Here is a 23,553-nt window from a genome sequence, read left to right as displayed (position 1 = left end):
GGGGGGTAGGGTTTCTCTTCTTTGTTTTCTCCAGCTCACGGCTCACAAGGAACATTTATTCTCCTCATCAGCCTCCCTTTGCAAGTGAACCAAGGCAGAAAGGTCACTCTTTGCTGCTTCTGACTTTTTCTGGTCTGTGTGAATGCTGCTGGCACAGTCCCAAGTGTCACAATCTCATGGCAACAAGGCTCAGAACTTAGGCTTGTACTTAGGGCATCTACTCAGAACTTAGGGCAGCCTTGGGATGGATGGCAAGATCCTGTGTTGGGCACATATTATGAACATGTTTATTTCATTACAGTCTGTGGCATGTACAGTGGTAGGTTAAATTAAGAAAGCTGGCACAGTGGTGAGTCACTAAAACCTATTCTTAACCCAGTTCTGATGTTTTATTTCATTCTAAAAGTAGCAAAGCAGAAATACACTGTTTCAGGGGAGACTTTTTGCTTTTTAATTCTCTTTTCCTCATTCCTTCCTAGGAATGGCAGTTGAAAAACTACAGCCTGAGGGGAAAGATTCTGACATCTTCCAAGCAGAGAACTGGCAGATGAGTTGATAAGTTGTTCACCTGCCAGGTGAGCACAGAGGAAGGCTGGCAAATGAGTTTTCCAATAAAGAGCATCAACCTGGGAGCTTCCAGAATACAGGGGTATAAAAGAGGGCTACAAGGATGATGAGGGGACTGGAGCACTGCCTGGTGAGAAGAGGCTGAGGGGCCTGGGGCTTTTTAGTCTGCAGAAGAGAAGACTGAGAGGGGATTTAATCAATGTTTCTAAATATCTGAGGGCTGGGGGTCAGAAGATGGGGGACAGGCTCTGCTCACTGCTCCCTGGGATAGGACAAGGAGCAATGGGTGTAAGCTGCAGCACAGGAGGTTCCAGCTCAACACAAGGGGGAACTTCTTTACTGTAAGGGTCACAGAGCACTGGAACAGGCTGCCCAGAGAGATGGTGGAGTCTCCTTCTCTGGAGCCGTTCAAAGCCTGTCTGGATGCATTCCTGTGTGACCTGAGCTAGATTATGGTCCTGCTCTGACAGGGGGGTTGGACTCAGTGATCTCTTTGGGTCTCTTCCAACCCCTGCCATCCTGTGATCCTGTGAATGGACTTGAAGAGCTGAGAAACCCTAAAAGTTTGGTCAGTATCTCTGAGATAGCTGTATTGCCATTTTGTGATGCTACTTGAAGGCTGCATGCACACTGTGATACCTCTTTCTGGGTTTCCTTGTCTTTGAAAAGCACTGCTTTACAAGGGCACAACCAGCCAGGTTAGAAGATGCCACAGGTTCTTCAGAAATAATCCAACCCCACTGAAAGTAATTCAAGAAATTAGACTGCATTCCTTCCTCCAGCCCAAGGACAACAGCTCTGTACTTACTGCAGGCAGCCACCCTGGGTAGAAGCAGATTCCACATACTGCTTCAGGGCAACTCGGAATTCCTCTGTTTCTTCTTCAATGACAGACATTTGACGCTGAACGATCAGTATGTGCTGGTACCAAAACACAGCAGTGTTACTGCCACATCAGCTTCTGATTTGCTTGTACTTTAAACTCACAACAGTCTACCATAGAATCATAGAATCATAGAATCAACCAGGTTGGAAGAGAGCTCCAAGATCAGCCAGTCCAACCTAGCACCCAGCCCTAGCCAGTCAACCAGACCATGGCACTAAGTGCCTCAGCCAGGCTTTGCTTGAAGACCCCCAGGGACGGTGCCTCCACCACCTCCCTGGGCAGCCCATTCCAATGGGAAATCACTCTCTCTGTGAAGAACTTCTTCCTAACATCCAGCCTGTACCTACCCTGGCACAACTTGAGACTGTGTCCCCTTGTTCTATTGCTGGTTGCCTGGGAGAAGAGGCCACCCCCCACCTGGCTACAATGCCCCTTCAGGTAGTTGTAGACAGTAATAAGATCACCCCTGAGCCTCCTCTTCTCCAGGCTAAACAGGCCCAGCTCCCTCAACCTCTCCTCATAGGATTTGTGCTCCAGGCCCCTCAGCAGCTTTGTTGCCCTTCTCTGGACATGTTCCAGCACCTCAACATCCTTCTTGAATTGAGGGGCCCAGAACTGGACACAGTACTCAAGGTGTGGTCTGAAAACAGCAAAGCCCAAAGTCATCCAAGAAAACCCACAGAAGTGCCTTCAAAGTTTGGAGTGCTCTGTTTGAGTGCTCTGGAGTGGAGAAACAGAAATGCTCAAGGGTGGCTTCTATGTCTGGGCAGGCTGAGGCACAGAATGGAAACACTGAAGATGAGTGTCCAGCTTAGAGAGAGTTGTCTGAATCCTGGATGAGAGAGTCTTGTTGGAAGAGTGCAAGGCAGATGATCTTTGAAATGTTCAATAATAAAGTCAGCATCTCTCCTTGGATGGATCTGTACAGGAGCAGGGGTGAGGTTTTGCACTGCTTTCGTTGAAGTGCTTCTCTGGGCCTTTAGCTTTTAGAGCTCTGACCCACACTTGGCATAGGCAGCCTGTCTCTTCATAGAGTCATAGGATGCTTTAGGTTGGAAGGGGCCTTTAAAGGTCACCTAGTCCAACCCACTTGCAGGGATATCCTCAACTAGATCAGGTTGCTCAGAGCCCCATCCAACCTGGCCTTGAATAACTCCAGGGATGGGGCATCTCGGGGCAACCTAATTCACTCTTCCACCACCCTCATTCTAGAGACTTTCTTCCTTACATCTAGTCTAAATCTTCTCTCTCTTAGATCAAAAACCTCAGGAAGGAGGTGATCTGCTGGAAAGCAGTGTTGTGGAGAGGGACCTGGGGGTCCTGGTGGCTAATAAGTTAACCCTGGCACAGCAGTGTGCCCTTGTGGCCAAGAAGGCCAATGGGATCCTGAGGTGTATCAGGAGGAGAGTGTCCAGCAGATCAAGGGAAGTTCTCCTCCCCCTCTACTCTGACCTGCTGAGACCTCTGTGTTCAGTTTTGGGCTCCCCAGTTGAAGGGGGACAGGGATCTGCTGGAGAGGGTCCAGTGGAGGGCTACAGGGATGATGAGGGGACTGGAGGGAGGGGCTTTTTAGTCTGGAGAAGAGAAGACTTAGAAGGGATTTGATAAATGTTTATAAGTATCTGAGGGCTGCCAGGAGAGGGGGGACAGGCTCTGCTCACTGCTCCCTGGGATAGGACAAGGAGCAATGGGTGTAAATTACAGCAAAAGAGGTTCCACCTCAACACAAGGGGGAACTTCTTTACTGTAAGGTCCACAGAGCACTGGAACAGGCTCCTCAGAGAGGCTGTGGAGTCTCCTCCTCTGGAGACTTTCAAGGCCTGTCTGGATGTGTTCCTCTGTGATCTGTGTTAGATAGGATTGTCCTGCTCTGGCAGGGGGGTTTGGACTCGATGATCTCTTTGGGTCCCTTCCAACCCCTAACATCCTGTGAGCCTGTGAATGGGCTGCCCAGGGAGGTGGTGGAGTCACCATCCCTGGAGGTGTTCAAGCAAAGCCTGGCTGAGGCACTTAGTGCCATGGTCTAGATGACTGAATAGGGCTGGGTGCTAGGTTGGACTGGATGACCTTGGAGGTCTCTTCCAACCTGGTTAATTCTATGATTTAAAGCATGCATGCAGCATTAGGTGATGGAGAGCAGAGAAGCTGCCACCTCCTAAATGCTGCTGCCAAACTGGGTGAGTCTTATTAATGTCACCTTCTCATAGAATCATAGAATGGTTTGGGTTGGAAGAGACCTCCAAGGTTTTGGCTCAGTGTAGCCTTTGAAAACAGCACATAAATTAATATCAAAGTTTTGCCCATGTATTCTAAGTTTTGGGTTGTTGCCTCTTGCAGGATGCATTCTGCTGACTAGAGTGGATGTCTTACTGCTGGGAAAAGTGAGTATGGTGATTTTTGTGATGTTATATTTTTTTGCCAAGAGAGATCAGGTGAGATCCTGGTCTCAATATCTGGCACTCAAGATCAAATGTCAAAATCATGGTGTTGGAAAACACTTACAGGTCTTGCATTCTCTTCCAACACTTCCTCTTCAAATGGCTCGAGCTTTAGGTCCTTTGAGGCATTTGAAAGAAAACAGGAATAAAAGAGGTAAATTTCTAGCTGTGTTCTGCTCTTCCCTTGCCAGCAAACCATTGCAATAGCCAGATGCTGCTTTATCTCCAGAAGCTGTAATTAAATCCCTTCTTTGTTAGCTGTAAGTCAAACACAGGCATTGTTTGCATAGCCCTGCACGCTGCAGTGGTTAAATCCAACCCAGGCTGTTCTCTAAGGTTTTATTTATAGCACAGAGGTTTCTCAGTTGTAACAAATCCATGTGCTGGACTTCACTGAGAAGAGACAGGCACTACTCAAACTGTCACATGGGCTCTGGAGACGAGCAAGAAAGCTAATTTTGAACCCACCTATCACCTCCTATGATGCCATCATAAAATTTCACAGTGAGGAGACTTCTTCACAGGGGGGTTGTGGTTGGAAGGAGTTGTTTTCTAGCATTGTCTGATGCTCCAAGTCAGGTTTCTGAACTGCTGCACTTGCTGCTGAGGACAGGCTGGGCAGCACAAGCAGCTGCAGCAGCAAGCAGCTGCAGTAGTATGCTTCCCTGGCACACAAGCTGGGTGCACACTCCATGAATCAGTGATTCATGCAGGCAGCATCTAGTGCTGCAACACAATACTGTTGTTTGCATGCCACATGCAGAACCTTCCAACCCAGTGCCATGTGGACATTCTGAGAAGCACCAAATGTGCCTGAAAACAAGCAGATCTCTTGGCTAGAGCAGCTGGAGCAAACTGCCTGTTGCCAGTGGTGCTTTGCTTTTGCAGGCACTGCTCGAGTAGCAGGTAAATTTTCATAGAACCATGGAGTCACAGAATGTCAGGGGCTGGGAGGGACCTCCAAAGCATAGCCAGTCCAACCCCCCCTGCCAGAGCAGGATCACCTAGACCAGATCATACAGGAATGCATCCAGCTGCAGAAATACAGCTGATACTTAACACCTCTGCCAGTTACACCTGGCCCTAAGCTACAGAGCCAGGCAGATGCAAAGGTGGCTGTAGGCTGTCTGGTTGCAAAGGGAGGTTTATCTAATTGCTGGTTTATTAATCAAATTACATGATGGCAGGAAGATAGTTGTGGAGGGTCTATGCCCTGTTTGCCTGTGACACTGAGCTGCTTTCAGGCTGATGTGCCCTGTCATTTCTCTCGAGCAGATCTGGTCATTGGTGTGAGTTCATCTACAACAGAAAGGCTGCCTGCTTTCTGTAAGCTCTGCACTGTGCTATTGCTGTATGCCAGGTTTCTTCTTGCAGTGGCATTACCTTCAATGTTAAGTTTCCTTTTGGCATCAGTTGGTATTGAGAGGCAACTGTGGCAAGACAGCAAGCTGCTGTTTCCAAAGCAGAGCTGGGAGTAAAGCTGGACCAAAAGCAAGGTACATATCATGATGGACTGTGACATTTCAATCTCCAATTTATATCTATTCAGGAAAAAAATCCAGTTGCTACTCAAAATGTCAAGCTGTCAGCTGCTCTGTAATTGTATCCTTCTTGTAGGTCCCCTTCAGGTACTGGAAGGTCACTATTAGGTCTCCCCAGAACCTTTTCTTCTCCAGGCTGAAATGAATGTTAGCTCCCTCAGGTGGTGCTGAAGTTTCACTTAACTATAGATTGGAAAGACTGCGACCAGGACTTGGAAGCATCCAAGTATTTTTTGGATTTGAGGATTGCTTTGCTGAAAGTGGGAGAACAAGCAGGTGAAAAGAAACACACACCTTCTTTTCCAGCCTGTCAATCAGCTTTTGGAGTCTGTTTATCTGGGTCATCCACTGGCTGTCTTCCTCAATCCAGCCTTTGGAAAACAGAAATAAGGGACATTTGTAAATGTTCCTAACTGCTGGAAGCTGTTTTGTTTCATAAAAAAACGTTAGAATCATAGAATCAGGTTGGAAAAGACCTCCCAGATCATCCAGCCCAACCTAGCACCCAGCCCTGGCCAGTCAACTAGACCATGGCACGAAGTGCCTCAGCCAGGATTTGCTTCAACACCTCCAGGGACGGTGCCTCCACCACCTCCCTGGGCAGCCCATTCCAATGCCAATCACTCTCTCTGACAACAACTTCCTCCTAACATCCAGCCTAGACCTCCCTTGGCACAGCTTGAGGCTGTGTCCCCTTGTTCTGTTGCCGGTTGCTTGGGAAAAGAGACCAGCTCCCACCTGGCTACAGCCTCCCTTCAGGTAGTTGTAGAGAGCAATGAGCTCTGCCCTGAGCCTCCTCTTCTGCAGGCTGCACACCCCCAGCTCCCTCAGCCTCTCCTCACAGGGCTGTGCTCCAGGCCCCTCACCAGCTTTGTTGCCCTTCTCTGGAGACATTCCAGCACCTCAACATCTCTTTTGAATTGAGGAGCCCAGACCTGGACACAGCACTCAAGGTGCAGCATGACCAGTGCCCAGCTTGCCAGTTACTTTGCTTCTTGTGGTGATTTAGGTGTAGCTAAAGGACAGCATGAGTTTGACTCTATGCTGTTGTTTTTTTCTAAGATACAATTGAAATCCAGTACAGAATAAGAACTACACTTTAATGGCAGTGCTTTTGGTGTTATGCTGGTACCTGAAGAAAGGAATGTTCTCCTCTGTAGATGGGACCAGCTCATGACCTGAGCAGCTCCTGCTCAGAATGCAAAGGCATCTTTTGTGTCTGTCTCTGTGTGTGTGTATTAAAGCTTCCTCTGAGTAGACATTTATTTTCCTTACAGTTTGAGCTGCTACCTGCTAGATTAAACTGAAGGCTGATTTCGGTCAGTAAAGTACCAGAGTTTGCTACCATGTCTAAATGCAGTTGTTGAGAGGAAGCTGGGTGTGCATTTTTCTCTATGTGTGTGTGTATCCCTGTGCTTCAAATGCCTTTACACTATGAACACCATACCTGTGCTAAACTGAGGGCTCGTTTGCAGCAGGCTGTTGTTCCTCTGAAGCCTTCGAGCTGAGCGTTTTCTTGGCCACTGAACTGAGAGGACTTCTGGTTTTGTTGGACCTTGTCTGCACAGAAACACAGGAGACTTCAGGAGGTTAAAACCCACAGGAGATCTGGTTTTACCCATGGGGTAAAACCCATGTGAGATCTCTCTGATCATAGAATCATAGAATCAGCCAGGTTGGAAGAGACCTCCAAGAATATCCAGTCCAACCTAGCACCCAACACCTTCTAATTAACCAAACCATGACACTAAGAGCCTCATCCAGTCTCCTTTTAAACACCTCCAGGGATGATGACTCCACCACCTCCCCAGGCAGCCAGTTGCAATGCCAACCACTCTTGCTGTGAAGAACTTATTCCTAACATCCAGCCTAAACCTGCCCTGGTGCAGCTTGAGGCTGTGTCCTCTTGTTCTGTCCCCAGTCGCCTCGGAGAAGAAACCAACCCCACCTGGCTACAAGCTCCTTTCAGGTAGTTGTAGAGAGCAATAAGGTCTCCCCTGAGCCTCCTGTATGACTGTATTTCTCCTGTTATTAGCTACAGCAGGTTGCTGGGCTCTGCAGCGGGACCTTGACTGCCTGGACAGATGGACAGAGTCCAATGGGATGGGGTTCAATAGCTCCAAGTGCAGGGTGCTGCACTTTGGCCACAACAACCCCATGCAGAGATACAGGCTGGGGTCGGAGTGGCTGGAGAGCAGCCAGACAGAGAGGGATCTGGGGGTGCTGATTGATACCCACCTGAACATGAGCCAGCAGTGTGCCCAGGTGGCCAAGAGAGCCAGTGGCATCCTGGCCTGCATCAGGAATGGTGTGGTCAGCAGGAGCAGGGAGGTCATTCTGCCCCTGTACTCTGCACTGGTTAGACCACACCTTGAGTGCTGTGTTCAGTTCTGGGCCCCCCAGTTTAGGAGGGACATTGAGATGCTTGAGCGTGTCCAGAGAAGGGCAATGAGGCTGGGGAGAGGCCTTGAGCACAGCCCTATGAGGAGAGGCTGAGGGAGCTGGGATTGGTTAGCCTGGAGAAGAGGAGGCTCAGGGGAGACCTTATTGCTGTCTACAACTACCTGAGGGGAGGTTGTGGCCAGGAGGAGGCTGCTCTCTTCTCTCAGGTGGCCAGCACCAGAATGAGAGGACACAGCCTCAGGCTGCGCCAGGGGAAATTTAGGCTGGAGGTGAGGAGAAAGTTCTTCCCTGAGAGAGTCATTGGACACTGGAATGGGCTGCCCGGGGAGGTGGTGGAGTCGCTGTCCCTGGAGCTGTTCAAGGCAGGACTGGACGTGGCACTTGGTGCCATGGTCTAGCCTTGAGCTCTGTGGTAAAGGGTTGGACTTGATGATCTGTGAGGTCTCTTCCAACCCTGCTGATACTGTGATACTGTGATGTAAGATGAGCTCGGAGGTTCATGGTGACCCAGCTCCTCACGCCCTTCACCACGGCTGGGCAGAAGGTTTGCTCACCTCTCCTGCCGAGTCTGCTCCTCTGTGGTTTCCATAGCACACTCCAGGGAGCTCTGGAGGGACTGAAGCTGGTTCAGGGTTTCCTTCAAAAGAAAGCGAGTCACAAACTGCTCCAAACTAGAAGCTTCCTGATAGTCCTAAAGATTGCATGGGGGAGAAAAAAAAAGGTAAGGAATTGTTTCCTAGGTTAGAAATATGTCAGGGGAGATTCAGACTTCATTCAGAAAGGAAGCAGCTTGGATGTTTTCATGTTTATGCATCACATAGACAACCTTAATGTCCATGGGCAAAGAGAGCTCTGAATTTCCAGATATAGACACTCATCCCTTCTCTGGAGACTTCCAACACCTGCTTGGATGCATTTCTGTGCAGCCTGCTCTAGGCAAACCTGCTTTAGCAGGGGGCTGGTCTAGAAAATTCCTAGGGATTCCTTCCAAACTCCACCATTCTGTTTCTGCAGAGGCCAATGGGATGAGATTTAACAAGGCCAAGTGCAGGGTTCTGCACTTTGGCAACAACAACCCCAAGCAGTGATACAGGCTGGGGACAGAGTGGCTGAGAGCAGCCAGGCAGCAGGGGACCTGGGGGTGCTGGTAGATAGAGCTGAAGATGAGCCAGCAGTGTGCCCAGGTGGGCAGGAGATCCAATGGCATCCTGGCCTGGCTCAGGAGCAGTGTGGCCAGCAGGATAAGGGAGGTTATTCTCCCCTGTACTCAGCACTGCTCAGGCCACACCTTGAGTCCTGTGTCCAGTTCTGGGCTCCTCAACTCAAGAGAGATGTTGAGGTGCTGGAATGTGTCCAGAGAAGGGCAAAGAAGCTGGTGAGGGGCCTGGAGCAGAGCCCTATGAGGAGAGGCTGAGGGAGTTGGGGGTGTGCAGCCTGCAGAAGAGGAGGCTCAGGGCAGAGCTCATTGCTGTCTACAACTACCTGAAGGGAGGCTGTAGCCAGGTGGGGGTTGGTCTCCTCTGCCAGGCACCCAGCAACAGAACAAGGGGACACAGTCTCAAGTTGTGCCAGGGGAGGTCTAGGCTGGATGTTAGGAGGAAGTTGTTGGCAGAGAGAGTGATTGGCATTGAATGGGCTGTCCAGGGAGGTGGTGGAGTTACTGTGCCTGGAGGTGTTGAAGCAAAGCCTGTCTGAGGCACTTAGTGCCATGGTCTGGTTGACTGGCTAGGGCTGGGTGCTAGGTTGGACTGGCTGATCTTGGAGGTCTCAGTGTTGAGTGCAGGGGCAAAATAACCTCCCTCATCCTACTGGCCTCACTGTTCCTGATAAATGCTCCTTACTGAATAGCTGACAAATAGCAACAATTTCCTGGCTTGGTAACTTCAAGGAGGCACATTCTCTAGTCTCTAAGTTTCTGGTTTCCAGTATTCACAAGTCAATAGAACCAAGATGCCAAGCACTTGAAGGGAACTGGTTTATTTTCATCCACCTACATCATTGCTCCGTGACAGGCAAAGTTTCTCCTCATGTTTGCCTGTGACTGCAAGGATGTAATAAAAATGCAGCTTGCTGAAAATGTTTTGTTTGCTTGGGTAATGCAAACGTTAAGACTGTGTATTTTAATTAAATATCCTCCTGAGCTTTGTTCTAGAAGATGTCAGAAAGCAAACAACTAAAAAGAAGGGCTTACAGAAAGAAGCTGTCTAATGCCTTTGTAAAGTGTTGCTGAGGCTTTCATTTTTAATGCTTCCTGTATGTAAGAGGAGGAAATGAAGTAAACACAACTCTCCCAGCTTGTACTTGGATCTGGAAAGTATCAGACTGGCAGGTACAAAACCCCCCAAACCAACACCAATGATTCATTTGTCCTCACCACTTCTCTGTAAGCAACTCATGCAGACTCCCTGTCTTAAGGGGAGAAATGATCAAACATCAAATGCCAGAAATCCCTCTAAGAATCATCAGATTTGTGCTTCCTTCCCTTGTGTATGGATCAAATACAAGAGAGCAGTTTCAAAGCAGACAGGCTGTGCTCCCCTAGCATCCTCTGCTAAGATGATTTATGTATTAAAGGAGTGGTGCTCACAACTGCAGCTCTGCTGAGAGTTGTTCCTGGCTGTTACCTGTTCCTCTGTATGTTTAGCCTAGCACCTTCCCAGCAAGCAACAGAACATGAAGCACTCTCATGCCCCCAAAGCCTTCCTGTCTGCCCAGGTGCTGTTTAGTTTGGATAAGCTGGAAGGACCTGGTCCCAGAATGGTGAAAGGAGCTCTGGTTTCAAAGTTTCTTGGACCTTCTACCACGCTGGGACATTTTCTCCCACAGATGACCTGATAGGGCTGGAAGACAGGACTGAAAGACTGGAGGAAAGCTCAGTTCAAGAAAGCTCTGCTGCCAACCTTTCAAGGCCCTGAATTTGGATCAGGCCAACCCTAGGCACAACTCCAGGCTGGGTGCAGCATGGGTTGAGAGTAGATCTGAATAAAGAGGGTGCACTGATTGATGAGAAGCTCAGCATGAGCCAACAGTGCCCTCATGCAGCCCAGCAGGCAGCTGTGTGCTGGGCTGCAGCCAGAGGAGTGTGGCCAGCAGAGCAAGAGAGGGGATTCTGCCCCTTGACTCTGCTCTGCTGAGACCCTACCTCAAATACTGTGTCCAACCTAAGCCATTCTAGGATTCTGTGATTTGACTTACAGACAGCTCTAAGGTGCCCCTGGAGTCTTCTCTTCCCCAGGCTGAACAACCCCAGCTCCCTCAGCCTATCCTCACAGCAGAGGTGCTCCAGCCCCTGGCTCATCTTTGTGGCCCTCCTCTGGACTCTCTCCAAAAGCTCTGTGGCCTTCTTGTGATGAGGATACAGACAGCTCTAAGGTGCCCCTGGAGTCTTCTCTTCCCCAGGCTGAACATCCTCAGCTCCCTCAGCCTATCCTCACAGCAGAGGTGCTCCAGCCATTGGATCAACTTTGGGGCCCTCCTCTGGACTATCTCCAACAGCTCTGTGGCCTTCTTGTGATGGGGACATCACACTGGACCCAGTATTCTTAGATTAACATATGCCCAAAAGTAAAGTCTGTTTATTTCCTATAAACTCTATGTTTTTGAGGGTTTTACTGTCTTGTTCTAGTCTACACATAGAACCAGCAGGCTCCATAACTGAGGGGTTTAAACTTTCAGACGTGCTGATGCACTGTTCAGCTTTTCACTGGAGACTGGCATGTCTTCCTTCCCTGAGGTTTCCTTGGAAACTGGAGCTGAGCAGTTTTCCTAAGGCTCCAACTCCCCAGCTGCCTCCCATGCAAAGTATCTACAGAGCATGGGCAATCTGAATGGGTAGCAAAGGAGAGGTTTGCTGTGGGTAGGAAGGGCTGAGTGGTGATTACCTGACTCTGAACTGGACAAATGAAACTGATGAAGTACCAAGTCGCTCTTTTTTTTTCCCCCCAAGTTATTTTTCTCCCAGGCAACCAGCAATAGAACAAGGGGACACAGTCTCAAGTTGTGCCAGGGGAGGTCTAGGCTGGATGTTAGGAGGAAGCTGTTGGCAGAGAGAGTGATTGGCATTGGAATGGGCTGCCCAGGGAGGTGGTGGAGTCACTGTCCCTGGAGGTGTTGAAGCAAAGCCTGGCTGAGGCACTTAGTGCTATGGTGTGGTTGACTGGCTAGGGCTGGGTGCTAGGTTGGACTGAATGATCTTGGAGGTCTCTTCCAACCTGGTTGATTCTATGATTCTAAGACTGACGACTCTTGCCTACCTTAGATAATGGTAGTCATTAATATACTTAAAGCCATTGGCATCTTTTACTAACATGCTTTCTATTTCAAAACAAGTTAGATTATGTCTTCCAATTCAAACTCTAACATGTTTTCTACTTCAAAACAAGTTAGATTATGTCTTCCAATTCAAACTATCTCCCAGTGCTGACATGCTGATAACAACCTTCATTTGGGTTGGGACATGGAACCCTCTCTTGGTATGACTTCATGAAGAACATTCCTCAGATCATTCAGAAGGACCATTCTGGTTATATGCAAAGTGTAAAACTTTGCAGGCAGAGTTTTACAGCTTTACAACTTGGACAAGCCTTTTCCTGCTAGATTTTTGCTACAAACACATAGATATGGAAGAACTCAAATACAGAATCATAGAATCAGTCAGGGTTGGAAGGGATCATCTAGTTCCAACCCCCCTCCCATGGGCAGGGACACCTTACCCTAGATCAGGCTGGCCAGAGCCCCATCCAGCCTGGCTTTAAACACCTCCAGGGAGGACAAATCTGCATTATGACTTTATCTAGACAAAATCCTGGATGCACATTCACATAAGTAACATAGACAGTGTACTGAAAATGTCACCATTTCTTACTTACTTTCTTTGTCTTGTCCATTGCCTTCAGTATGGTCATGTTTAAGTCTTCCAAGACAGAGAGAACATTTCCATACTCTCCTAAGTGCTGGGAAAAATATGCTAAAAGGAGAAGAAAACTCACATCACCTATTAAAGGCCTTTATTAAATATCAATTTTATCAAGTCTGAATTCAGTTATGGCATTAATAAATATTAATTACTGAAAAATAAGAACAGCTACAGTGAAAAGGATCATTTTATATTCAAGTTCTGGATTATTTCCCCTCCAAAGCTGCTGGACTACATATAATGCTGAGCTACTTAAAATTCCCCTCCTGGACTACTTGAAATGCCAAACCAGTTTCAAAACATTTTCTTTCAATAAATGAGTTGCCAAATTGACCAAATAAAGCCCCAACAAACAAAGCCAAAAAATTGAAATATCATTTGGAAAGAAAAGAAAGAAAATGATGTTGAAGCTAGAGACTGTGTTAGATGAGGCATTCAGACATCCCATTACCTGGAAGAGCATGAAGAACAACATCTAAATGGCAGACAAGAAGGACAAGAGCAGAAAGGAGCTGTCAGAAACACTTGCAGCAGTACTTAGAGGCTTTTAAGAGGTCAGCATGAGCTCCTCTGGGCAGTCATAAAAGGTTTCAGGAACACTATGACAAAACTGCTCTTGCTGTTGAGGGGCTGAATGAAATGGTTCAGGAATGAAAAGGTATTGTGAAGTGGTATCCTGGGCATGAAGCTTCATTTCTGGGGAGAACAGAGAAAACTCAAGGGCTTAAGGATGTGTTGAGCAAACTCAGTACCAGACTCATGGAGAAGAACTTAGGATCAGAGGCTCACAGGGTGTTAGGGGTTGGAAGGGACCCAAGGAGATCATCGAGTCCAACCCCCTGCCAGAGCAGGACAATCCTATCTAACACAGATCACAGAGGAACACATCCAGACAGGCCTTGAAAGGCTCCAGGGAGGGAGACTCCACAACCTCTCTGGGGAGCCTGTGCCAGTGCTCTGTGACCCTTGCAGTAAAGAAGTTCCCCCTTGTGTTGAGGCAGAACCTCTTTTGCTGCAACTTGTACCCATTGCTCCTTGTCCTATCCCAGGGAGCAGTGAGCAGAGCCTGTCCTCACCTCCTCACAGCCTTCAGATACTTATAAACATTTATCAAATCCCTTCTAACTCTTCTTTTCTCCAGACTAAGCAGCCCCAGGTCCCTCAGCCTCTCCTCATCAGCCATGCCCTCCTGTCCCCTCATCATCTTTGCAGCCATCCACTGGACCCTCTCCAGCAGATCCCTGTCCCTCTTCAACTGGGGAGCCCAAAACTGAACACAGTATTCAAGATGAGGTCTCACCAGAACAGAGTAGAGGGGGAGGAGAACCTCCCTTGATCTGGACACACTCTTTCTAACACACCCCAGGATCCCATTGGCCTTCTTGGCCACAAGGGCACATTGCTGTGCCATGGATGTTCTCCACCAGCACTCCCAGCTCCCTCTCCACAGGGCTGCTCTCCAGCAGATCACCTCCCAGCCTGTACTGGTGCAGTTTGTTATTCCTCCCCAGGTGCAGGACTCTGCCCTTGTCCTTGTTGTACCTCATCTGGTTCCTCTGTTCCCAGCTCTCAGTCTGCCCAAGTCTCTCTGGATGGCAGCACAGCCTGCAGCTGTCTCAGCCAAGCCTCCCAGCTTGGTGTCAGCAGCAAACTTGCTGAGCAGACTCTGTCTGTGCCCTCATCAGTGTCACTGATGAAGATGTTGAGCAGGACTGGCCCCAGCACTGATCCCTGGGGGACACCACTGGTCACAGCTCTCCAGCTGGACCTGGAATCACTGATCACCACCCTCTGAACTCTTATCTTGCAACCAGTTCCTAACCCACCTCGCCATCTGCTCTTCCACCCCACACTTCCTCAGCTTGCTCACTAGGATGTCATGGGGGACAGTGCCAAAAGCTTTGCTAAGGTCAAGGTAGACTACAACTTAGTGGCAGCCTATGCAAGATTTGAAAGGCTGCTACTGAAACAGCTCCTGTTGAATCTAAACTGGCAGTAGAGAGAGCCAGTGCTGGGCTGACCCCCTCCTCTGACCAGCTTCAGCTAGTGGGGTCTGAAGCCCTGACACTTCCACACTGACAATAGGAAATCCCTTGCCAAACAACCCCACCCATCTCCCTCGGCTGGTTTCACACCATTTTGGCCAGAAGCTCAATCAGCAGAAGGTGTCACAGCCCAATCCACTGCATCTGAGTTTCTTTATGAGGCACAGGCTGAGGAGCCTCTCAGTGAGTTCCTGGGCTTGGTGCAGTGAGCCTGTGGGTGAGTCAATGAGCTGGCACTCAACTTGCATGTCCTTTCAGCTTTTGTGGTTGACTGTTAGAAAATGTATCAGGCTACCATCCTTCCCTCAGAAGCAAGCTGCTTTTGACATGTGTAGCTGCTTTTGGGGCATTGTGTGGGAGAGCTTGCAGAAACTTACTCTGAATTGCTTCTGTGGTGCAAGCAGCACTCCCACAGCAGGTGCTGTCAGATTAGTGGAGAGCAAAGAGGGTTTCACAGCCCAGAATGGGGTAGTGAAGTGGCCAAATTCCAGGCCTAGGAGGAGATTTTTATGATGAAGTGTGTTAGAACTTGACAAACTGCTGTTGTCATGGGCTCAAGTTGGAGGGAAGTAGTGAATTTCCCTCCAGTGGGGGTCTAATATGACAATCTCTTGTGCCAGGGAAAGTATAGGCTGGATGTTAGGAGGAAGTTGTTGGCAGAGAGAGTGATTGGCATTGGAATGGGCTGCCCAGGGAGGTGGTGGAGTCGCTGTCCCTGGAGGTGTTGAAGCAAAGCCTGGCTGAGGCACTTAGTGCCATGGTCTGGTTGACTGGCTAGGGCTGGGTGCTAGGTTGGACTGGCTGATCTTGGAGGTCTCTTCCAACCTGGTTGAATCTATGATTCTATGAAAACTGCCAAAGCACTCATGCCTATTAAAGTGGTCAACTAACTAGGGGAAAAAAAAAGAATAACTTCCATGAAAGGAAAGAAAGGTAAGTTCACAGGCTCACAGGGTGTTAGGGGTTGGAAGGGACCCAAGGAGATCATTGAGTCCAACCCCCCTGCCAGAGCAGGACAATCCTATCTAACACAGATCACAGAGGAACACATCCAGACAGGCCTTGGAAGGCTCCACAGAAGGAGACTCCACAACCTCTCTGGGGAGCCTGTGCCAGTGCTCTGTGAGCCTTGCAGTAAAGAAGTTCCCCCTTGTGTTGAGGTGAACCTCCTGTGCTGCAACTTACACCCATTGCTCCTTGTCCTATCCCAGGGAGCAGTGAGCAGAGCCTGTCCCCTCTCTCCTGGCAGCCTTCAGATACTTATAAACGTTTATCAAATCCCCTCTAAGTCTTTTCTTCTCCAGACTAAAAAGTCCCAAGCCTTTCAGCCTCTCCTCATCATCCATGCTCTCCAGTCCCCTAAATCATCCTTGCAGCCCTCTGCTGGCCTCTCTCCAGCAGATCCCTGTCCCTCTTCAACTGGGGAGCCCAAAACTGAACACAGTATTCAAGATGAGGTCTCACCAGGGCAGAGTAGAGGGGGAGGAGAACCTCCTTTGTTCTGACTTTACATCAGAACAGGTCTCAAAGCTCCATGAATGTGAAATATTGATTAGGAAAAGAAAATATTTTCAAAGTAGTTTCTGCATGGAATGAATGACAGAGGCTGGAAAGATTACAAACCACCTGCATTTTCCCAGGAGGTCTTTCAGTGGGAATTATCTTCTGTCTGAGCTACAAAGATTAAACAGTTGGGAAAAAAAAGAGAGCAATCATTTCACGTAGTATATCCACTTGCACAGGGCTGCTGCCAGCACAGATTGTCTTCTTGCTCCAGAAAGAACTTACCACAGAGCTCTTCTGTGTCAAGATTGCTGGAAAGATAAGAGTACAGAAAGTTAGTGAGCTTAGGAATGTTTTTCTGTTGAGCTGGTAAATAGGAGGATTCAAAGATGAGCCTGACTGGCACAGGATGTCTCTTTGCCTGGGCTGTAGCAGATGTGAATGCCTGGCCCTTGCTGGCTGGCTGGCTGCAGCATGGAGGCTTGTGCTAAGTCAAAGGTTGCAGATGGATTGCAGCCTTTCTGAAGCTGGTTGCAGGTGTAGCCTCCCTTTTCAGTCATGTTCCCATTGGCAACTTTCTGCTCACCAACAGCCCTCTTTGAAGTTCCTTGCCCAGCCTTAGGGTGATGAAGCTGGTGAGAGGTCTGGAGCAGAGCCCTGTGAGGAGAGGCTGAGGGAGCTGGGGGTGTGCAGCCTGCAGAAGAGGAGGCTCAGGGCAGACCTCATTGCTGTCTACAACTACCTGAAGGGAGGATGTAGCCAGGTGGGGTTGGGCTCTTCTGCCAGGCAACCAGCAACAGAACAAGGGGACACAGTCTCAAGTTGTGCTGGGGGAGGTCTAGGCTGGATGTTAGGAGGAAGTTATTGGCAGAGAGAGTGATTGGCATTGGAATGGGCTGTCCAGGGAGGTGGTGGAGTTGCTGTGCCTGGAGGTGTTCAAGCAAAGCCTGGATGGGGCACTTAGTGCCATGGTCTGGTTGTTTGGCTAGGGCTGGGTGCTAGGTTGGACTGGCTGATCTTGGAGCTCTCTTCCAACCTGGTTGATTCTATGATTTCCTAAGGCTGTAGCTTGTGCTGCAGCCCAGCTTTTAATGTCTCAGGAGCATGATATTTATATTTATTTGTACTCGCACTGATGCCCATGAATGTATAAGCAAATGTGAACAAAAGGAAACCATTAATGCAAGGATAATCATGAGGCTTGTGGATGATCTTGGAGGTCTCTTCCAACCTGGTGGATTCTATGATGCACTTAATGCCATGGTCTAGTTGACTGGATAGGGCTGGGGGATAGGTTGGACTGGATGACCTTGGAGTTCTCTTTCAACCTGGTTGATTCTATGGTGTGGAGTCACTGCTCCTCAGGCTTTAGCCATTTGGTCCCAGTGCTGGCAGAAATCCATCTAAATACCAGAGATTTTTTACCACCCCACCCCCCCGCCATTATGTCTGTACTCTTCTGTGGCTGTCATGCTGGACAGCACAGCTCAGAGAGCTTGGGAAGTTAATGGGCAACCCCATAACTTTCTCCTGCTTGCTGTCCCCATTGTGCAGTAGTGGTCCAAGGGAGAGGCAGCACAACAGAGGGCTAAAAGCAGACATAGGCACCAGCACACATGATTCCTAGGACTTTCTGGCCACACAAGACTGTTCTGCCAGTATTAGTTTCAGCAAATTTAGTGATGTGGGGAGCAGAGCTGTATTGCCATACTCCCATTCTGCACAGGCAATAATGTTCTCAAGTATTTCACACAACCCCAAACCACTCCCTTCAAACAGGTTTCACCTTGATCAACTTTGAAGGAATGTTTTCTGAGACTTTACTAGTCAAAAGAAAAAACATTTGACCTAGAGCTCAATTCTGGAAGTTATCATCTTGGCTTTCTCCCAAAGGAAGAGAACAAACTGGTTATTGAAGAAGCTTAACAGCATTGATGTCCTTTTGTGAATCTTGCTGAGGGGTGAATATTGAACAGCTGATTGCACTTAGGGTTTTTCCCCCTTGTCTTCTTAATGGGATTTTTTTAAACTGACCTTTTCATGATGACACAGTATTATCTTCAAGTCACTTCCACCAACACTAACTTAGAATCAGTCAGGGTTGGAAGGGACCACAAGGACTATCTAGCTCCAACTCCCCTGCCACAGGCAGGGACACCCTACCCTAGATCAGCCTGGCCACAGCCTCATCCAGCCTGGCCTTAAACACCTCCAGGCATGGGGCCTCAACCACCTCCTTGGGCAACCCATTCCAGGCTCTCACCACTCTCATGCCCAACAACTTCCTCCTCTTGTCCAGTCTGAACCTACCCATCTCCAGCTTCGCTTCATTCCCCATAGTCCTGTCACTCCCTGAGAGCCTAGAAAGTCACTCCCTTATAGCCTAGAAAGTCCCTCCCCAGCTTTTTTGTAGCCCCCTTTCAGATACTGAAAGGCCATGCATACTTCCATACATCTGACTTTTATCTCATGAGAAAGAGGCAGAAATTGCAGGATCCTGGCTGGTCACAAACGTGCACGCTCAAGTCTATGAAACCTTCTGGACACTTTTAATTGATGATATAAATGAGATTTCCCTACAATTGTTATTAACTAAAGGTGACCTCATCTGCATTTGAACAGGCCAGGCTGGATGGCTGCAAATGAGTCTTGCACCTGCTTTGTCCAGTGAGCTCAGTGGCAGGCATAATGAAACTCGTGGTCAGTAAGAACAGGTGCTGAAGCTTGAGAAACTTAACTCTCAGACCAACAAGCTATGTGGCAGGACAATGTGTCTGTGCCTCCTTAAGGCTGCTTGCCATAGAGCACTGTGGCATCAGCTGTGTCAGACCACCCACTTCTGCAGCTCAGCATTTTTGGAACCCTCCAGATGTTCACTCCTTGAATGCAGACTGCAGCCCTGAGAGCTGGAAAATTGCCTGAGTCAAAAAAAAAACAGTGGCTGACTAGAATGCTGTTTAGTGACAGGAGGTTGCTGTTAGGATGCCTGCTCCTTCTTCACTGTCTCTACATTTGCTGCCCCTTCACATCCCCTGCCTGAATGCTTTCTCTTTGTCAAAAACATTCCTACATGTCTCCATCTACAGCTTGATAAACTATCTTGTTTTGAACAGCCTTTCACATTGCTAGCCAGCCAAATTCACCCTCTCTTCTCAAATGTCATACTGAAATCCTTTCTGATCCTTGTTCTTCTGCAATAGCCTCAGCATCTTGGTAGCAAAATAGGAAAGGAGTATCTGGGAGGCTTTCAGCCTTGCTATCACCAGAACATTGCTGTTTGTCCTAGTGATAGAAGCAACACAGCTGCAAGCGGGCTCTGAGTGAAAATGGGCAAGAATTTAGGTGCTGACTTCATGTTCACTGAGAACTGGGCACCTGAATAGCAAGCAAATTACTGCCCAAAGTCATCTGCACAGCAGCTCTCAGGAAGCCTGTGACAGAAGGCAGAAAGGACATAAAGAGCACAGATTTCAGCCTAGCATACTCACAGCATTTCCTTCTCTATTATGGAGAGAGGCTCCATTGTTTTTTGGCCTCCTATTCAAAGAGGATGCCGTTCCAGGCTGAGAAACTATAATTTAGTGTCACTGGTTGCTTTGTTGTCCAAGAAATAATAACACACTGCTGCAGACACAGTCCTAAATGAACCAGGAGATTCTTTTCCTGTATCCAAACAATTCTGAGCTCCCTGTGGAATGGTCCAGAAACAATTCAAGAGGTTTCAAATACATTTAATAGTACAGGAGCGAGGTGCACACCAGAGGGCTGCTTCTGCAAGTCTGTACTTGGGTTTAGAGGGGGCACCTGTTGCATATTTCAGTGGGTACATGTGCCAAGGATGCTTCTGCCAAGACCTATCATCTGGCAATGCTGAACATGCTATTTGCAGTATTTGTTGGGTGACTCAGAGCCAGGCGCCAGCATCCTGCTCATGCTAAGCACCCACAGCACGTGGTGTGCATTCATATCATGGCAGCACAAGCATCTTTTTAAGCTCCTGCTCTCAGTTTGCTTTCTGGCTACTAAATACAGCCCTTTTATATGTCTGACTTTGCATCCAAACTGTTCTCAACCTAATAATGTGAGCCAGATTTAAAGGACTGTTACAGGTGTTCCACCGAGCAGCCCTGGTGTCTGCAAAGCTGCAGCGACAGAAACACAAGCAAATGAGCTGTGGCAGAAGTGCCTATTTGTGATACCTCTGGGAATGCAGGAGAGCAAAGTAGCTGTGCTCACGCTCTCCTCCTGCCCACCACAGACAGCTGCAGGCTGAGGCCAGCCAGGGAGGAGGGAAGGTTAAAGCTACTCCACCCATCCACTGATCCACAGCCCCCTCCACTGACCTGACACCCACCATTCTCTGGCACCAAAGGCACCTCAAGGCAGCTGTATCAGCAGAAGAGCTGCGTGCTTTTCCTGGACCACAAGAAGAGATGATGGCATCTCTTCAGTACAACAGTTATATATAAAGCATAGGCTCTGGCATCTAAAGCAGTTATTTTATTGAAGCATTCAACACCACATGAGAAACTACATGAATTAACTTCATTTAGTTCATGGCTGAATAATGGTAACACTTTCTCCCTCGTGTATCTCTCTTCATCCTCAGATATGAGAAAGATTTATTTCAGAGGCTTGGACCAACTCTGTTTTAGGTCACATTTGCACATCTCCTTGCTAAATTTGGATTTAGGGAGGAAAGTTTGAGGCTGATATCTCCTATTGTTAAGCAGAAGCATATAATTTGTGACTGAAAGAAGTTAAGCATTACTTAGACTGTGCAAGGGCAACTGAATAGTCATATGTGGACAGACTGAGCCAAAAAGCTGTAAGCTCTTTGCACAATGAATGCCTGCATGCCATCCCAGTTCAAGCCAGCAAAACAAGGCAACAGAAGGTGTTGTGCAAAGGAGTCCTATGTCTGTTCCAGTGTTCTGGCTCCTCATGTTTACATGGAACTTCCTATGCCTCAGCTTCCACCCATTGCCCCTTGTCCTGTCATCAGGCATCACCCAGCAGAGCCTGGCTCCAGCCTCCTGGCACCCACCCTGCACATTGCTGAGGTCACCTCTCAGTCTCCTCTTCTCCAAGCAGCAGAGTCCCAGCTCCCTCAGGCTTTCCTTGTAAGAGAGATGTTCCATTCCCTTCATCATCTTTGTGGCTCTGCCCAGCCTGCCTTGCCAGGTAAAGGAGCCACAGTGTATTCAATGGAATTGGCTTTTTTAGTTTGTATGTTTGGTTGGTTTTCTTTCAGTAGGCCAGCTAGCAGGATCCTGAGTAATTGGATATAACCTCCATATCTTATGTTGTTGCAGGTGGCCATATGTGCACTGGGAGTCCAACCTCCCCTGCCAGGCAAAGTGTATTCAATGGAGTTGGTTTGGTTGGGTTTTTGTTTCAGTAGATCAGTTTGCAGAAGCCTGAGCAATTGGATGTAACATAGACATCTAGTTGTTTCAGATGCTCTAGTATTTCTCTTACCACCTATGTCCCAACTGCTTCTCCTGTGTCATTCTGTCCACCTAGGGCTGATGTCTCAGATGGGAACATCTTAAGTGCCTTATGCCTGGGCAACAGTACTGAGGCTTTTGTAAGCAGAATTACTTCTTAGGTGCTGGTGACTTCGTTGGCAATGAGGGAGCCTTAGACATCCTGCTAACACACACACATGCAAATGTAGTGTCTCTCCATACTGCCAAGTCCCATCCTAACACAGAATCATAGAATCAACCAGGTTGGAAGAGACCTCCAAGATCATCCAGTGCAACCTAGCACCCAGCCCTAGCCAGTCAACCAGACCATGGCACTGAGTGCCTCATCCAGGCTTTTCTTGAACACCTCCAGGGATGGCAACTCCACCACCTCCCTGGGCAGCCCATTCCAATGGCAAATCACTCTCTCTCTGTCAAGAGCCTCCTTCTAACATCATCTACTTAAGAATGGGAGAAGATGGTAATGATGCACAGGGGACAGAAAGAGAAGATGCAGCAACACAGAGTTCAACAGTGTCCAACAAGACACTTAAAATAAACCAGGCTGCCAAAAATACAGGCAGTTCCAATAGAATATTGTATTTTAGTCTCTATATATTGTAGAATGAATACTAAAATAAATATATATATTGTAGAATAAATACTAAAATACATCTGCAGTACAAGCAGCATGACAGACTCTCCTAAATGCCCAACACAACCTCAGTGCTGCAGGACTTTAGGTCCTCACCAAATTAATCTCTGACTTGTAGGTAGTTACATAGTTTTAGCTGGTGCCACACACAAAGCCTTAATGGTCTGTCCCTATCCCTGGCAGGCTGCCTGTGCTCTAGGTCTGGCTCAATAGTTCTAGCATCCCTCCTACCCTGTAGCTATGGCCCTGGGTGAGGACTTCCTTTTGCTAGTGAGAAAAATGAGAAAAACAAGTCTGATTCCCCACTGACTCACATGAGACAGGAACCTCTGAAGCATTTATCTCTGCAGCAGCCTGAGTCCCCTTGAGATCCTCTGCGTATCTCTCACTTTGTAACTTTGCCAAATCTTCTCATTATCTCCTGACATCTTTTCCCTGAAGATGCCATTAAGCAAAAACAACCTCCAGAAAGTTATGAGTGAGGGGAGGGAAGGGAGGAGGGTAAAAATGGAGGTTTACATTTGCAATGACTGCTCAAACCTCTTTGCTAAGCCATTAACCATGCCAAGGTTTCTCGCGCTGCTGAAATAGGAACTAGCCAGAGCTGACATGAAAATTAAGCAGGGGCAGATTCATCAAGGAAATGAGTTGTAAAAGCATTCACCCCATAAGCCACACGTCTCAGACTTTCCCTGCAGAGTTCTCTCCATGAACAAAAAGACTTGTGTCCTCTTATTTCTTTATGGGCATAGGAAGCTTTTAATAAAGCCACACATTTACTTCCAGTACAATTATGCAGGCAAAGGCTCTGAGGTGACCTTCTTGTGGCCTTCCAGGATCTAAGTGGGCCTACAAAACAGCTGGGGAAGGACTTTTTAAGCTACCAGGGAGTGACAGGACTAGGGGGAATGGAGCAAAGCTGGAGGTGGGGAGATTCAGGCTGGATGTGAGGAGAAAGCTGTTCAGCATGAGAGTGGTGAGAGCCTGGAATGGGTTGCCCAGGGAGGTGGTTAAGGCCAGGCTGGATGAGGCTGTGGGCAGCCTGCTCTAGGGTAGGGTGTCCCTGCCCATGGCAGGGGGGTTGGAACTGGCTGATCCTTGTGGTCCCTTCCAACCCTGACTGATTCTG

General features: G+C 48.2%; 1 protein-coding gene across 3 annotated transcripts in view; it reads right to left on the bottom strand.

The window, feature by feature from the left end:
- NECAB1 (N-terminal EF-hand calcium binding protein 1) overlaps positions 1 to 23,553 on the bottom strand; it is a 45,515-nt gene that overhangs the window by 8,175 nt on the left and 13,787 nt on the right. For 2 of the 3 annotated variants that reach the window (XM_064154664.1, XM_064154665.1), the window contains exons 4-10: positions 16,584 to 16,609; positions 12,704 to 12,801; positions 8,390 to 8,526; positions 6,880 to 6,992; positions 5,727 to 5,803; positions 3,956 to 4,009; positions 1,376 to 1,488 (exon numbers count right to left, since the gene is read on the bottom strand). In XM_064154664.1, the coding sequence (XP_064010734.1) occupies positions 1,376 to 1,488; positions 3,956 to 4,009; positions 5,727 to 5,803; positions 6,880 to 6,992; positions 8,390 to 8,526; positions 12,704 to 12,801; positions 16,584 to 16,609 (618 nt within the window). The remainder of the gene's footprint in view (positions 1 to 1,375; positions 1,489 to 3,955; positions 4,010 to 5,726; positions 5,804 to 6,879; positions 6,993 to 8,389; positions 8,527 to 12,703; positions 12,802 to 16,583; positions 16,610 to 23,553) is intronic. The other variant, XM_064154666.1, reaches the window with a different exon arrangement.

The sequence above is a fragment of the Pogoniulus pusillus genome, chromosome 14 (assembly GCF_015220805.1).
Source record: "Pogoniulus pusillus isolate bPogPus1 chromosome 14, bPogPus1.pri, whole genome shotgun sequence".
In the NCBI taxonomy this organism is placed as follows: domain Eukaryota; kingdom Metazoa; phylum Chordata; class Aves; order Piciformes; family Lybiidae; genus Pogoniulus; species Pogoniulus pusillus.
Note: the sequence above shows the minus strand (reverse complement) of the source record. Positions and strands in the feature narration are given on the sequence as shown.